General features: G+C 40.2%; 1 protein-coding gene across 1 annotated transcript; it reads left to right on the forward strand.

The window, feature by feature from the left end:
* Positions 1 to 8677: 8677 nt before the first annotated feature.
* On the forward strand, positions 8678 to 9622 carry LOC136172981 (olfactory receptor 6N1-like). Its single transcript, XM_065942163.1, has one exon. It carries the CDS (start codon positions 8678 to 8680, stop codon positions 9620 to 9622), a length of 945 nt encoding a protein of 314 aa, XP_065798235.1.
* Positions 9623 to 13625: the final 4003 nt, after the last annotated feature.

Consider the following 13625-nt stretch of genomic DNA (forward strand, 5'->3'; position numbering starts at 1 on the left):
AATATGCTGTCTAGGTTGGTCATAGCTTTTCTTCCAAAGAGCAAGTGTGTTTTAATTTTATTGCAGCAGTCACCATCTGCAGTAATTTTGGAGCCTAAAGAAATAAACTCTATCACTGTAATGTCACTGACTGGGGAAACAGACTCTTGGATGGCACAAACAAAACCTTGTGTGCACCAGGACCCAGGAGAAAGGAGCACCCACAAGAGACAGAGCCATACTTGCCTGTGAGTGTCCAGGAGTCTCTGGTGAAGACGTGGGTTGACAGTGGCCTGGTGCAGGGTCAGGGGCACTGAATACAACAGTGTGGGCATAAGTCCTTTTGAAGGAGGTCCCCATTACCCTTACACCTACTATAATTTGGCCTCAGGCCAAACAACAGGGGGGGAACATAGACCCTCCCATCAACAGAAAATTGGATTAAAGATTTACTGAGCATGACCCCGCCCCTCAGAACAAGATCCAGATTCCCCCAGAGTCAGTCTCTTCCATACAAACCTCTTATCCTATCCATCAGAGGGCAGACAGAATGAAAACCACAATCACAGAAAACTTACCAAACTGATCAAATGGATCACATCTTTGTCTAACTCAATGAAACTATGAGTCACACTCTGTAGGGCCTTTCAAGATGGATGGGTCATGGTGAAGAGTTCTGACAAAACATGGTCCACAGGAGAAGGCAATGGCAAACCATTCAGTATTCCTGCCTTGAGAATCCCATGAACAATATGAAAAGGCAAACACACAGAACAGAGAGGAAGAAGTGCTGGTCCAGATCCCTTTTCTGTTATATTCCTGCTACCGGCTAAGTTGCTTCAATCATGTTCAACTCTTTGCAACCCATGGACTGTAGCCCACCAGGCTCCTCTGTTCATGGGGTTCTCTGGGCAAGAATACTAGAGTCTGTTGTCATGCCCTCTTCCAGGGGATTGTCCCGACCCAGGGGCCAAATCCTCACCTCCTGTGACTCCTGCATTGACATGCAGGTTCTTTACCACTAGTGCCACCTATATGATTTCAAATAAAAATCTTAACCTCTGTCTGAGCAACTGTTTCCTTGTTTTTTAAAGAAAAATATTTATAATGATCACCACACAGTTTTATAAAGATTAAAGGAAACAAAACATTTAAAGTGATGAATGCTTAAGTGTTCCTGATACTTGACTTACTCTATGAATAATAAAAAGCTTTATTATTTTAGGGGCAGGGCCAGGGACTCTGAAGCTTGGTTTCTGAATTCTGTCATTATCTTTACCACTTTCTTTCTGCATGACCTTAAACAATTCACTTAACCTTCCTATTTTCCCTATGCAAAAGACTCCCTGATCTGTAAAATGAGGACTAGAAGACCCTCATTCAAAGAATTCTTTTGAGGATTTTTGTTGTTGTTGCTCAGTAACTAAGTCGTGTTTGACTCTTTGTGATCCCATGGACTACAGCACGCCAGGTTTCCCTGTCCTTCACTATCTCCTGGAGTTTGCTCAAACTCATGTTCAATGAGTCAGTGATGCCATCCAACCATCTCATCCTCTGTGGTACCCTTCTCAGCAAACAGAATAGTAAATATTAAATATGAGATAGTCATTATTACTACAAATTTGTCACATAAATTTCTGCAGTGGGAATTTCTTCCCTTAAGAATGCTTGATTTTATACTTATCTCAAATTTTTGTCACATGTGTGGATGAATAGAATTGATAATAATTCAAGCTGAGCATTGTCCTTGGGCTTAGGTGTCCAAAATCACCCTAGAACATCCTGTGTGTTTCTCCTTGCCCTTGTGAAATTTTTACTGTCCCTCAATACATGGCTTTGGGGCCCTTATCCTCTTCCTACTCTTTCTTTTCTCCTACCCCATGGTTATCTCAACATGTTTTTATTGGGGTGATTGTGGGTTGCAGCAAAATACTATTTGGTCAGCACATTACCAGGTGGCAGTTGAAATGAATCACTAGCAATGGGGATTCCCTGGAGCCTCAGTGGTAAAGAATCAGTCTGCCAATGTAGGAGACATGGGTTTGATTCCTGGCCTTGGAAGATCATACATACCGCAGAACAACTAAGCCCATGTGCCACAACTACTGAGCCCGTGCTCTAGAGCCCAGGGGCTGCAGCTACTGAGTCCATGTGCTTTAGAGCCTGTGCTCAACAGCAAGAAAAGCCACTGCAAAGGGAAGGCCACACACCCCAGCTAGAGAGTAGCCCCTGCTTGCTTCAACCTGAGAAAAGCCTGAGCAGCAATGAAGACCCAGCACAACCGAAAATAAATAAATAAAATTTTAAAAAAGAAAAGGAATCATTAGCAATTTCTTGGGTAACATTAATCAATACTGTGTAGCAAGCTTGAGAGCTTACAATCCTGTTGTAGATACATATTATAATTCAAAGAAGCATATATTTCACCAGTGATTTCTAGTATTTTCATTCTTTCATTTATGAATAAGTGAACAAAAGAATGAATGGATGAGTGAATAAATGGACTCTTAAGGAGCAAATAAGATGGTAGAGATTGTTGCTTTCTATAAGCTTACCAGGGGCCATTCCTCTTTTTTAGATCAGTTCTGTGCTTCAAACTCATCTTCTCTTTTATTGCACAATCTTATATGTGCTCAAACCTTCTGAGGTCCTTCCTTTCAGACTGTCCTTAGTTTCCCAACAAACATAGGTAATAGGTGGGTTGAACTGCCCATCTCCCTCCACCTCACACTTTGAGTGATAAGGCACAACCTGAGGAAATTGCAGACTTTGGACAGTTTGCACTTAAGCAGACATTAACACTTTTTAAAATTTGCTAAGAAGTGAAAAGAAGTAGGAAGAAATGCATGAATATGACACATTGGGGTGAATGCCTCAGGGCCAACTCTTTGCCTCCTTCCTTTTTCCATGTTCATAGCAGTTTATTACTCTAGAAGGAGTGAAATTATATCTATATATATATAGTAACTCTGATTGCAAACTTTGCAGGAGTATCAAAGCTAACATTCTATCACATAGGATGTATGTATAGTTTATCATGAAAGTAAAGCCCACATGTTTTTAAGAATAAAGTAGGGCACTATTAATAATTATCCTGAACAACAGGCATTAACCAGAACTCACTTAAGCAAACCAGGATGTGTGATTGCACTATGTCACTGTATAAACATTTATTTTAAGAATATACCTATGTTATTAAAAATCAAAATAACTCATAAAAAGGTATATGAATCAATAGAAAAATATTTCTCCAATCAAGGTCCAACTTTCCCATGCTATCCCCACTCCCCGCAATAGAAAACAACTTTCATCTGTGTTTCCTAAAACTATGCAGTGTTTCCTTACATAAAAACAAGTAAATATGAGTATTATCATAAGTCCCCTGGAGACCATTTCTGATCACTGTAGAAAGTCCTTTCTCAGTTTCATAAATAGTTCATTGTGTGCTTAATTTAAACAGTCCAGTGCTGAAGGGCTCATGGGTTCTAGTCTTGCTATTACAATCAGAACTACAAAGAATAACCTTGTGTATATATCATTTCATATACATATATGCAAGATGAATTCCTAGAAGTGGTATTGCTAGGCACAAATGACTATGTAGTTTGCATAAAGATTGATCAATTTTTCTCCAAATTTATTTCACTATTTTGTTCTTTTATGAGCAATGTATGAAATGTCTATTTCCCTGCAGTTGGCCCAATAAAGTGTGCTTAAAACGTGGATTTTTGTCAGTCTGAAGGTGATAAAAGTATCTCAATGTAGTTTAAAGTTGCATGCACCATTATGAGTTAAGATGAATATCTTTTCATGTATTTAAGTGCCCTTATTCTTTTATAAATGCCTATTTGGGGATGGATTACCCACACTCCAAATTAAACATCTTGAGGAAAGTTTATGTTTTATTCATTTCATACTTTGTTCAGTAATAGGTATGGGAAATAGGAAGCATTTACTAAATATATTACATGAATAATAGAGTCACTGATTTCCCCTCTTCATACACTATTGTTGCTTTTTGTTAACACATTTTTCTAACCTTTGGATCACATTTCTTTTTCTTGGAAAAAATTTATTTCATATAAATATATGAATAATATAGAATATATAGATAAATAGAATTTGAATTACTTATAAAATTATTTTTAAAACAATTTTTCACCTATTCCTTTCTAATAATTTCTTGTAACACAGGCTTTTTTCAAATATTAATAATCATTGTACAATGTTGAAACTTGAAATACTGTTTTCTTCACTTAACACCAGATATTCTTCATTGTCTCCTTTGCTAAATCACAGATCTCTTGACGGAGGTATCACACCTTGTTCTTTTCTTTTGCTCTATTTCTAATACAGGATATGTATTAGTTAAGAGAGCAAGTTTTGCTGGTGGGGGATGACATGAGAGGAAAATAAACAATTTCCTAAACTTGGAATGCTCCAACTTCTATTCTCCCTCTTTGTGCTACTTTTAAGACAAATATTTCACTCATTTATCTACAATGCTAAATATTTTGCATATGCATTTTGTATTGATTTGGATTTGTGTTTGAACTTCTTACAAACAAGTATTTGTATCACAGTGATTGTTTTCTGAAGGCAAATAAACAGCCTTATATACTCTTTTGGTGCAAGTCATGATGGTATACAATTGAGTCCTCCAAAGCATGGGGGAAGTCTGTCCCAGAATCTGTCCTACAGATCCATAAACGAAGCTACAAATTAGGAGTGGTTTTGTATTTGGGAATGTGAGTTCACTGCAGTTCAGTTGAGTCACTCAGTCGTGTCCAACTGTTTGTGACCCCATGAATCACAGCACACCAGGTCTCCCTGTCCATCACCAACTCCCGGAGTTTACTCAAACTCATGTCCATTGAGTTGGTGATGCCATCCAGCCACCTCATTCTCTATCATCCCCTTCTCCTCCTGCCGCCAATCCCTCCCAGCATCAGGGTCTTTTCCAATGAGTCAACTCATTGCATGAGGTGGCCAAAGTATTGGAGTTTCAGCTACAGCATCAGTCCTTCCAATGAACACCCAGGACTGATCTCCTTTAGGATGAACTGGTTGGATCTCCTTACAATCCAAGGGACTCTCAAGAGTCTTCTCCAACACCACAGTTCAAAAGCATTAATTCTGCGGTGCTCAGCTTTCTTCACAGTCTAACTCTCACATCCATACATGACCACTGGAAAAACCATAGCCATGACTAGACAGATCTTTGTTAGCAAAGTAATGTCTCTGCTTTTTAATATGCTATCTAGGTTGGTCATAACTTTCCTTCCAAGGAGTAAGTGTCTTTTAATTTCATGGCTACACCCACCATCTGCAGTGATTTTGGAACCCAAAAAAATAAAGTCACATTTGGGAATGTGAAGGATGCAGCAATGTCATCAAAAGATAGTTGTAACCATCTACCCCGGAGAAATGTCAGTTGTTTCACTTGAAGTGGAATCTCTACAGAAGGCTGGAAAAGACTGAATGAGATCCTCTAGAATCTCAAGGAATCTAGAATCTAGAATCTGCCCAAGAATCAGAAAAAATTTTACTCAAGGATTAATTCTTCCAATTTTGAGGTTACATTATTTTCTAAAGCAAAACACTCAAAATCAAGTATCACACTTTAATGTCATTAAAACAAGTCCAGGTCTCAAAGGAAGATTTTCCTGGCTGATTCAAAGAGTTGAAGAATGAATTCTCTCAAGTTTATGTGGTTTATCTGCAAACCTTTCCTGGTTAATGTTCTGATAGCCAATTTAATTTTGCTGTTATCTTGTCCTCTGCCTCTGATTCCTAAATGTGAAACCACATTTACACTGATCTATGAGGCAAATCTACTATTCTCCAGTTGGATTAATTCTTTCAATCTGCTAATTATATGATTTTTATATCCAAACAGTCCATCAGTCCATGCCTATGTATAATGCCCAATCAAAGTCAGAATTTGAATGAACTGACAGCAGGGCTTTTATGAAGATAATGCTGATGGTAATAAAAATAATGACATGATTATGGAAAACTGAATAAGCATTATATTCAGTTCAGTCATTCAGCCATGTCCGACTCTTGGCGACCCCATGGACTGCAGCATGCCAGGCTTCCCTATACAATTTCCAGAGCTTGCTCAAACTCATGTCCATTGAGTCAGTGATGCTATTCAACCATCTCATCCTCTGTCGTCCCCTTTTCTACCTGACTTCAGTCTTTCCCAGCATCAGGGTCTTTTCTAACGAGTCAGCTCTTTGCATCAGGTGGCCAAAGTATTGGAGCTTCAGCTGCAGCATCAGTCCTTCCAATGAATATTCAGGACTGATTTCCTTTAGGATTGACTGGTTTGATCTCCTTGCAGTCCAAGGGACCAAGAGTCTTCTCCAATACCACAATTCAAAAGCATCAGTTCTTTGGTGCTCAGCTTTCTTTATGGTCCAACTCTCACATGTATATAAGACTATTGGAAAAAACAGCTATGTAGGTGTTCCATGTAATTATAAGGGTGGTAGTGGTATAAATGATGACTGCAATGCTGGTGGTTTTGGTGGTTTAGAATGGTGTTTGGTACATAGTAAATATTCAATAGTAATTGAATTAATGCATAAATTGATTTCCCACTCTAAGGGATTTTCTTGACCCAAGGATTGAACTTGCATCTCTTCCACTTCAGGCAGATTCTTTATCACTGAGCCAAAAGACAAGGCCGTGGTAAAGTTGGTGGTTTAGCCACTAAGTTGTGTCCGACTCTTGTGACCCCATGGACTGTATCCTGCCAGGCTCCTTTGCCCATGGGATTCTCCAGGCAAGAATACTGGAGTGGATTGCCATTTCCTTCTCCAGAGAATCTTGCTGACACAGGGATCAAAGAAAAGTAAATTTTCAAGTTGCTTACTACTAACCTCACCACACTTTTCCCTTGTAGCTCAGTTGGTCAAAAATCTGCCTGCAATGCAGGAGACCTGGGTTTGATCTTCTGGGGTACTCAGTGTGTTATTCTGTATGTGTGCATAAAATTATGCAAGATGAGTTGTCTCCTTCCATAGAAAGCTATATGGAATTTTTGCAAAGTTTTCAAAGTGGTCTAGAAAAGGCAATTTCCCTGAGACTTGATCCCAGAGTTCAACAGTCAGGGTTGCAAGGTCGAGAAAAATCATTTGAGAAATAGTGCTACTCTGGATCACTTTTCTGTGCCCAACATCCTTCCCCCAGAGGAACCTCTATTGAGAGCTCATCATACCCAACAACAACAGTGAACACACATTATGCATCCCCTGAGAAGACAGCATTTCCAGGAACATGAGGCATAAGTGCAGAAGTGTCTTGGGGTAAAAGGATGATGAGTAAGATGCTACAAGTCTTAATTTCATCCAGACAGTTAGTAATTTGGGATGGTGTATCAGAGATGCATGGATCTGAAGAAGAGGATTAGGGGATGAGAAAAAAATGCTAGGAACCATGGTGCTGATGTTTCCCACAGTCCAGAAACATTTTCAGTGGTTTTTGGGAACGATAAATTATCTGTGTTGTAAGAGTTTTAGAAAACATCAATTCAAACTTTTTCATGTTAGAGAAAAAGAAGTTGCTTAGCCCAGTGTTCTGCCTGTTAGCAACAGAGCAAGTTCTCAAAGCAGAATCCCTAACTTAGTGGAAGGCCTTTTCTTTTTAAAATATATTAGGACTTTTTGTTGGTTGTTCTGTCTTCATGGTTTTCCTCTTTGAATATTCCTGGCACATTTCTTCTTTGTGGATCATCTTTCAAAGTGAGTTATTATCAGGCACTATGGACCTGAGATTTTGGGAACAGTTCTCAGAAATTTTGCATTTCTTTTACTTCCCATCTTTTTTTTTTTTTTTCCTACTCCTTAGAAAAATGTCTATAAACTCTAGAGGGTATTTCTGAAAGAGGCCTCAACAGTCACTTTTGGAGGATAATTTTTCTTTCTTCTCCATAGCCCTATATGGCTGTTTTTTAATCATTAGAAACTATAGGAAAGATGGAGGTAAAGGTTTTCTTCTCTCTCTTATTTTCCTTTATACACACACTCACACTTAAAGTTGAAGTATAGTTGATTTATAATATTGTATTAGTTTCATCATACAAAGAATATGCTGTACAGCAGAGTAATTATATATATATATATTCATTTTTAGATTTACATAAACATCTACTTACCTTGCATAAATGTATATTTCTTGAACTTTGTAACCTTAAGGTACTAAGAGAATTGGACCTCTATTGTATGTATATGTGCTTCTCTATTTCTCCTTACTGTCTGTAAATCTCAGTAAATGACAGTTTAAGCTTGAAGACTGTTGTCTATTTCCTCTGCTCCCTCTACCATCCTTTGGTTTCACTATTTTCAACCAGTAGTTAGGTGTCTCCTGCTTTCTGATGGTGAAGCAGGAAAGAAATTCAGTTTCTGGAGTCATAACAGCACAATATTATGGTGTAGAAAAGCATAGAACTGGCATAAGGAGCCTTGATTTCTAGTCCAGTTTTGGAAACAACAGCTTCTGCTGGGTCCCACTATGTGTGCTTTTGGGACTGCAATTCTTCTATTGCAAAGTGAGGAGTATTGTTTAGATAATATCAAGTTCCTTTAAGGTGCTCAAATTCAGTATTCTTGACACTAGGGAAATTTTCTGAAAACAGGAAAAATCTTGATGTTTATTAATCTTCTGTCTTTGCTCCTTGCTCTTAGGAACCATGGACCTTGCCAATCACACACGGACCCAGAGTTTTCTCCTTGCTGGTTTCACTACCACCGGAGCCCTGCGACCTCTTGCTTTCTTGGGGACGCTGTGTATCTATCTCCTCACCCTGGCAGGGAACTTGTGCATCATTGTCCTGGTTCAGGCGGATTTCAGACTGTGCACACCCATGTACTTCTTCATCAGCGTCCTGTCCTTCTTGGAGCTCTGGTATGTCAGCACCACAGCGCCCACGCTGCTGCACACCCTGCTTCACGGGCGCTCGCCCATCTCCCCCACCGTGTGCCTTGTCCAGCTCTACGTCTTCCATTCCCTGGGCATGACTGAGTGCTTCCTGTTGGGCGTCATGGCGCTGGACCGCTACCTTGCCATCTGTCGCCCCCTCCACTACCAGGCTCTCATGAGCAGACAGGTACAGTTACGGCTGGCGGGGGCCACTTGGGTGGCTGGCTTCTCAGCTGCACTTGTGCCAGCAAGCCTCACAGCCACTCTGCCCTTCTGTTTAAAAGAGGTGGCTCATTACTTCTGTGACCTGGCACCATTAATGAGGTTGGCGTGTGTGGACACAGGGTGGCATAATGGGGTCCATGGAGCAGTGATTGGTGTGGCCACAGGGTGCAACTTCGTGCTCATTTTAGGACTGTATGGGGGTATCCTGAGAGCTGTGCTGAAGCTGCCCTCAGCTGCCAGCCGAGCCAAGGCCTTTTCCACCTGTTCCTCCCACATAACTGTCGTGGTGCTTTTTTATGCTTCTGCCTTCACAGTTTATGTGGGCTCACCTGGGAGTCGCCCAGAGGGCACAGACAAGCATATTGCCTTAGTGTATGCCCTTCTTACTCCTTTTCTCAATCCTATCATCTATACCCTTCGAAACAAGGAGGTGAAGGAGGCTATGAAAAGGGTCAGGGTCAGGATACGGACCATGTTGAAGGAAGCTTGACAATCTCTTTTATCATTTTGAGGTTTCTTGGTAACTGTAGGAATGAATCACCTGGTTGGTTCATCAATCATCTTTCCAGAGTTAAAGTAAATGCCAGGGAAATAAAATCAGTCTTATCACTTATCATGTCCATTGTAGACACTCACTGAAGAAGACATAAGCCTGGATTAATCAGAATTGGAACATATATAGAGAAAGGATGTATGTCTTTGGTTCCATTCCAGACAAATGGGAGAGATAGGCCACAAAGGAAGAGAAATAAACCAGAGAACATGCAAATGTTTTTGAATTTAGGGCTCAGGGAGAGAGTAAGATACTGACAGAAAGAAAGCAAACTAAAGCTGAGAGTTGGCACTTTTGTCAAGATAAGATTCCCAGAATATTCCCAGAATAAAATTCCCAGAAAAGGTGGAAAACAAGGCTGGCCAAAAAGTATAACCTGTGTAAGTTTCAAATGTGAAGCCATGAGCCATAGGCAAAAAACTTATCAAGAACCCAGTGATCTGGGGAAATTATGTGATCAAATGTAGCTCACAGGAGAAGACAATGACTTTATTGGGTAGGAGGCTAGTAAGTCTAGATAATAATTTACTGTCTAATGGGAAGAGACAAAAGTGTTGGAGATGAGAGTGTTATCTGAATTCTCTTCTGATACTGTGGAATATACCTTAGAGTGATCTGGAACCATATTCCATACATAAATAAATAAAATAAAAACCAAGCAACAAAGAGACAAGCAAAAAGTTTTGTAAGCACACATGTACAATGTAGAAAGCATACTGAAATAAAAAATAAACATGGGGACCTGTAGCTATGACCTCATTCTCTACCTTCTCTTTTTCCCCAGCTCCCTTACCACTTTGTCTGCCCAGCAAAGTTTGAAAATTATTGCTTAGGTTTAATTTCTGTACTTTGGCAATATGTGAACTGTAGATCTAGACCCTGCCAAAAGATATCAGGGTTTTGAGAAAGACAGGACCAGGATCTTGGTAGAGGCTAGGTCACTGTGTGGGATTTAAATACTCTGTCTAGTTTTCATTCTTATGTAACTGTTAAAAAATTAAGTCAATTATTTTTGGTATGTCTGTCCTATGCCAGAACAGTGACAGCTGCTTTCAAATGTATTTTTAACTTCATCTTCACAAAATCTTTTAAAGAAGAAAGAATCATCTCATTATCTACATGATGACACTAGAAAGACTACCGCACTTGCTGTCAAGAGACATGGATTTAAACCCAGATCCACTTCAGTGGGCTGGGTGAACCTAGCAAGACTTCCTCAGTTGCACTCTTTGCCAGGTGTCATTAAGGAGCTAATGACTGCTTACATCCCTTCCTGCTTAGCAAGTTTTGATTCCATGATTGCAGCATGTCTTAAAGAAAGCAGGATCTGGACCAGACTCAGGTGGTAAGTTCTGAAAATCCAGAATAGAGAGAGGAAAGTAATGGTTCAAATCCAAGTTTTACTGTTTTTGACTATGTCATTCTGATCTCAGGTGGCTTCCAGCTGCAATGGTTGAAGCAGAATTTCAGTCTCCTGCCAGAGATTGAGGCCTATGGTAGTGACAGCACTGAATCCTAGCCACCAGGCCACCAGGGACAAGTGAGTGGCCAGTGACAAAGTCCTGGCCCATCAACTGTATAGAAATGAATTTACACATAGAGATGAAAAATTGTGAAACAAAGTGTTTATTAGGAAGGAAAAACATGTGTGGATGGACACATGGGCAAGGTCAGAGAATCTCACCCTTTTAGTAGTTTAAATCACTTCACATGGGGTATGTCTTTCAGGTTTCCTCTGGCCAATCATCTTGCTTTGCCTGGTTCTGAGTTTATATTTGGTTTATGTCAGGGTCGTCCCATGTGTGCACATGCATCTCCCAGCTAAGACAGATTCTATCAAAGATGTCTATGGGTAGATTGACATCACCTACTATGGAGTTGTTCCCCTCTCCCTTTTTGATCTTAAAGGAGATTTTCTGCTTGTGTATAGTAAGGAAGGTCTCCTTGACTTCAAGAATGAGGAATATGTGTCCTTTTATCTCTTATCATAGCAGGACTTATCTTCTCCTATCCACTGCTATTTTGAGTGTCTGTCCATAGGGAACAAACTTCAGCTGTCCAGCCTGAGGCCCATCTATCTTGCTTCAACCCTGTACAGAAAAGAAAGTAAATTCTCTCTGATCTTAATTTTTTTTTTCCTTAAAAAATTCTGTAACAAAGAGTCCTAAAGTTTAAATAAAATAACACATGCTAAGTGTTCAATACATGTTAGCCTTATTATTAGAGGCAAAGCAATGCAGTAGTTAGAACGTGAACTCTGATGCCTGCCTTCCTGGGTCAGAACATTAATTCTACCACTTAATATCTTCGTGGCCTCAAGCAATGCATGCAACTTTTCCTGTGTCTCGATTTCCTGATCTGTAAAGTGAGGATATAGTAGAATCTTAAATACCATATAAATGTTAATTATTACTACTTCAAAGATTTTCCACTTACATTTCTGCAGTGGGAATTTCATTCCTTGAGGATGCTTAGTTTCATACATATCTCACATTTTCATTATGTGTAGAATCATTAGAATTGATAATTCCCCAAGTGAAGCATTTCCTTTTGAAGTGTGCAGAGTCAACTTTCTATAGCCTCAGGCGTTCTGGTTTTCATGAAGTCTATGCTCTTCCCCAAATGCAAAATGCAGCACTCCATTCTGCTGAGCTACTAAGTCTACTTCTTTTGAATTCTGATCTTTTCTCTCCTCTCATAGCTTGCTTCATTTAGAAGATCTTTATGCAGGAATGGTTGTGGGCACTCCCTGTGGAGGCAGCACCAAAAATGGCTGGAAACTGCTTGCCCTAGCAATGACTTGGGTCATGTTAGTTAACAGTGGATTTATATTGTGAGGTGAGCCTAGGGGTTTATAACTCTGTTTCAGAGACATCAGTTATTAATTAACAACTCAATGCAGCACCATTGATTTCTAGCACAGTGCTTGGTATTTATTATTTTAATGAGCGAACTCTCAAGTGTCAAATGAGTGTGATAGAAATTTAAACTCTCCTTTTACAACTCTGGGACTCTCTGGTGACTCAGATGGTAAAGAATCTGCCTGGAATGCAGGACAGCCAGGTTGATCACTGGGTCAAGGAGAAACCATGCAGAAGGGAATGGTCACTCACTGCAGTAGTCTTGCCTGGAGAATTTCATAAACAGAGGACCCTGGCAGATTGCAGTCCATGGGTATGCAAAGAGTGAGACATGACTGAATAACTCTACAAGTCTAGCAGAAGATAGTCTCCCTCTTAGATTTTTCATAGCTTCAAACTCCCTTAGCCTTCAGTTTATAATCTTTCTGCTCTTGTAACCTCCTCAGATCTTTCTCTTTAGAATATAAAATTTAGATAATCCTTAGTGCAGAGTTTCCCAACTGGTATAAATAATGGGGTGTTGAGTAACTGATTCCCTACCCCTCACACAAGACTTTCAAATGTTCACGTAGGAGCTGAAGGAACTAGAGTCCCTGGACTAGTTGCCTGTATAGAAAACAGCCTTTCTGTTCACCTAGGTGTTCCTTGGGCAGCAAAGAGATCAAACTGTTGCAGGAAGGGGGGCCCTTCCAGGGCCCAAAACTGGGCTCTTGTCTAACACTTGGAAATGAACTGTCTGAGGAGACACATGTGCTGACAAAGCAAGAGATTTTATTGGGAAGGGCACCCTGGTAGAGAGCGGGAGGGTAAGGGAACCCAGGAGAACTGCTCCACCACATGGCTTGCAGTCTTGGGTTTTACGGTGATGGGACTAGTTTCCGGTTGTCCTTAGCTGATCATTCTGACTCAGAGTCCTTTCTGGTGGTGCAGGCCTTGTTCAGTCAAGATGGACGCCAGAGAGAAGGATTCTGGGAGGTGGTCAGACAGGTGGTGTCTCCTTTTGACCTGTCCTAAACTCTTCCAGTTGGTGGTGGCTGATTAGTTCTGTGTTCCTTACCAGGACCTCCTGTCATAAAACA

The sequence above is a fragment of the Muntiacus reevesi genome, chromosome 1 (genome assembly GCF_963930625.1).
Source record: "Muntiacus reevesi chromosome 1, mMunRee1.1, whole genome shotgun sequence".
In the NCBI taxonomy this organism is placed as follows: domain Eukaryota; kingdom Metazoa; phylum Chordata; class Mammalia; order Artiodactyla; family Cervidae; genus Muntiacus; species Muntiacus reevesi.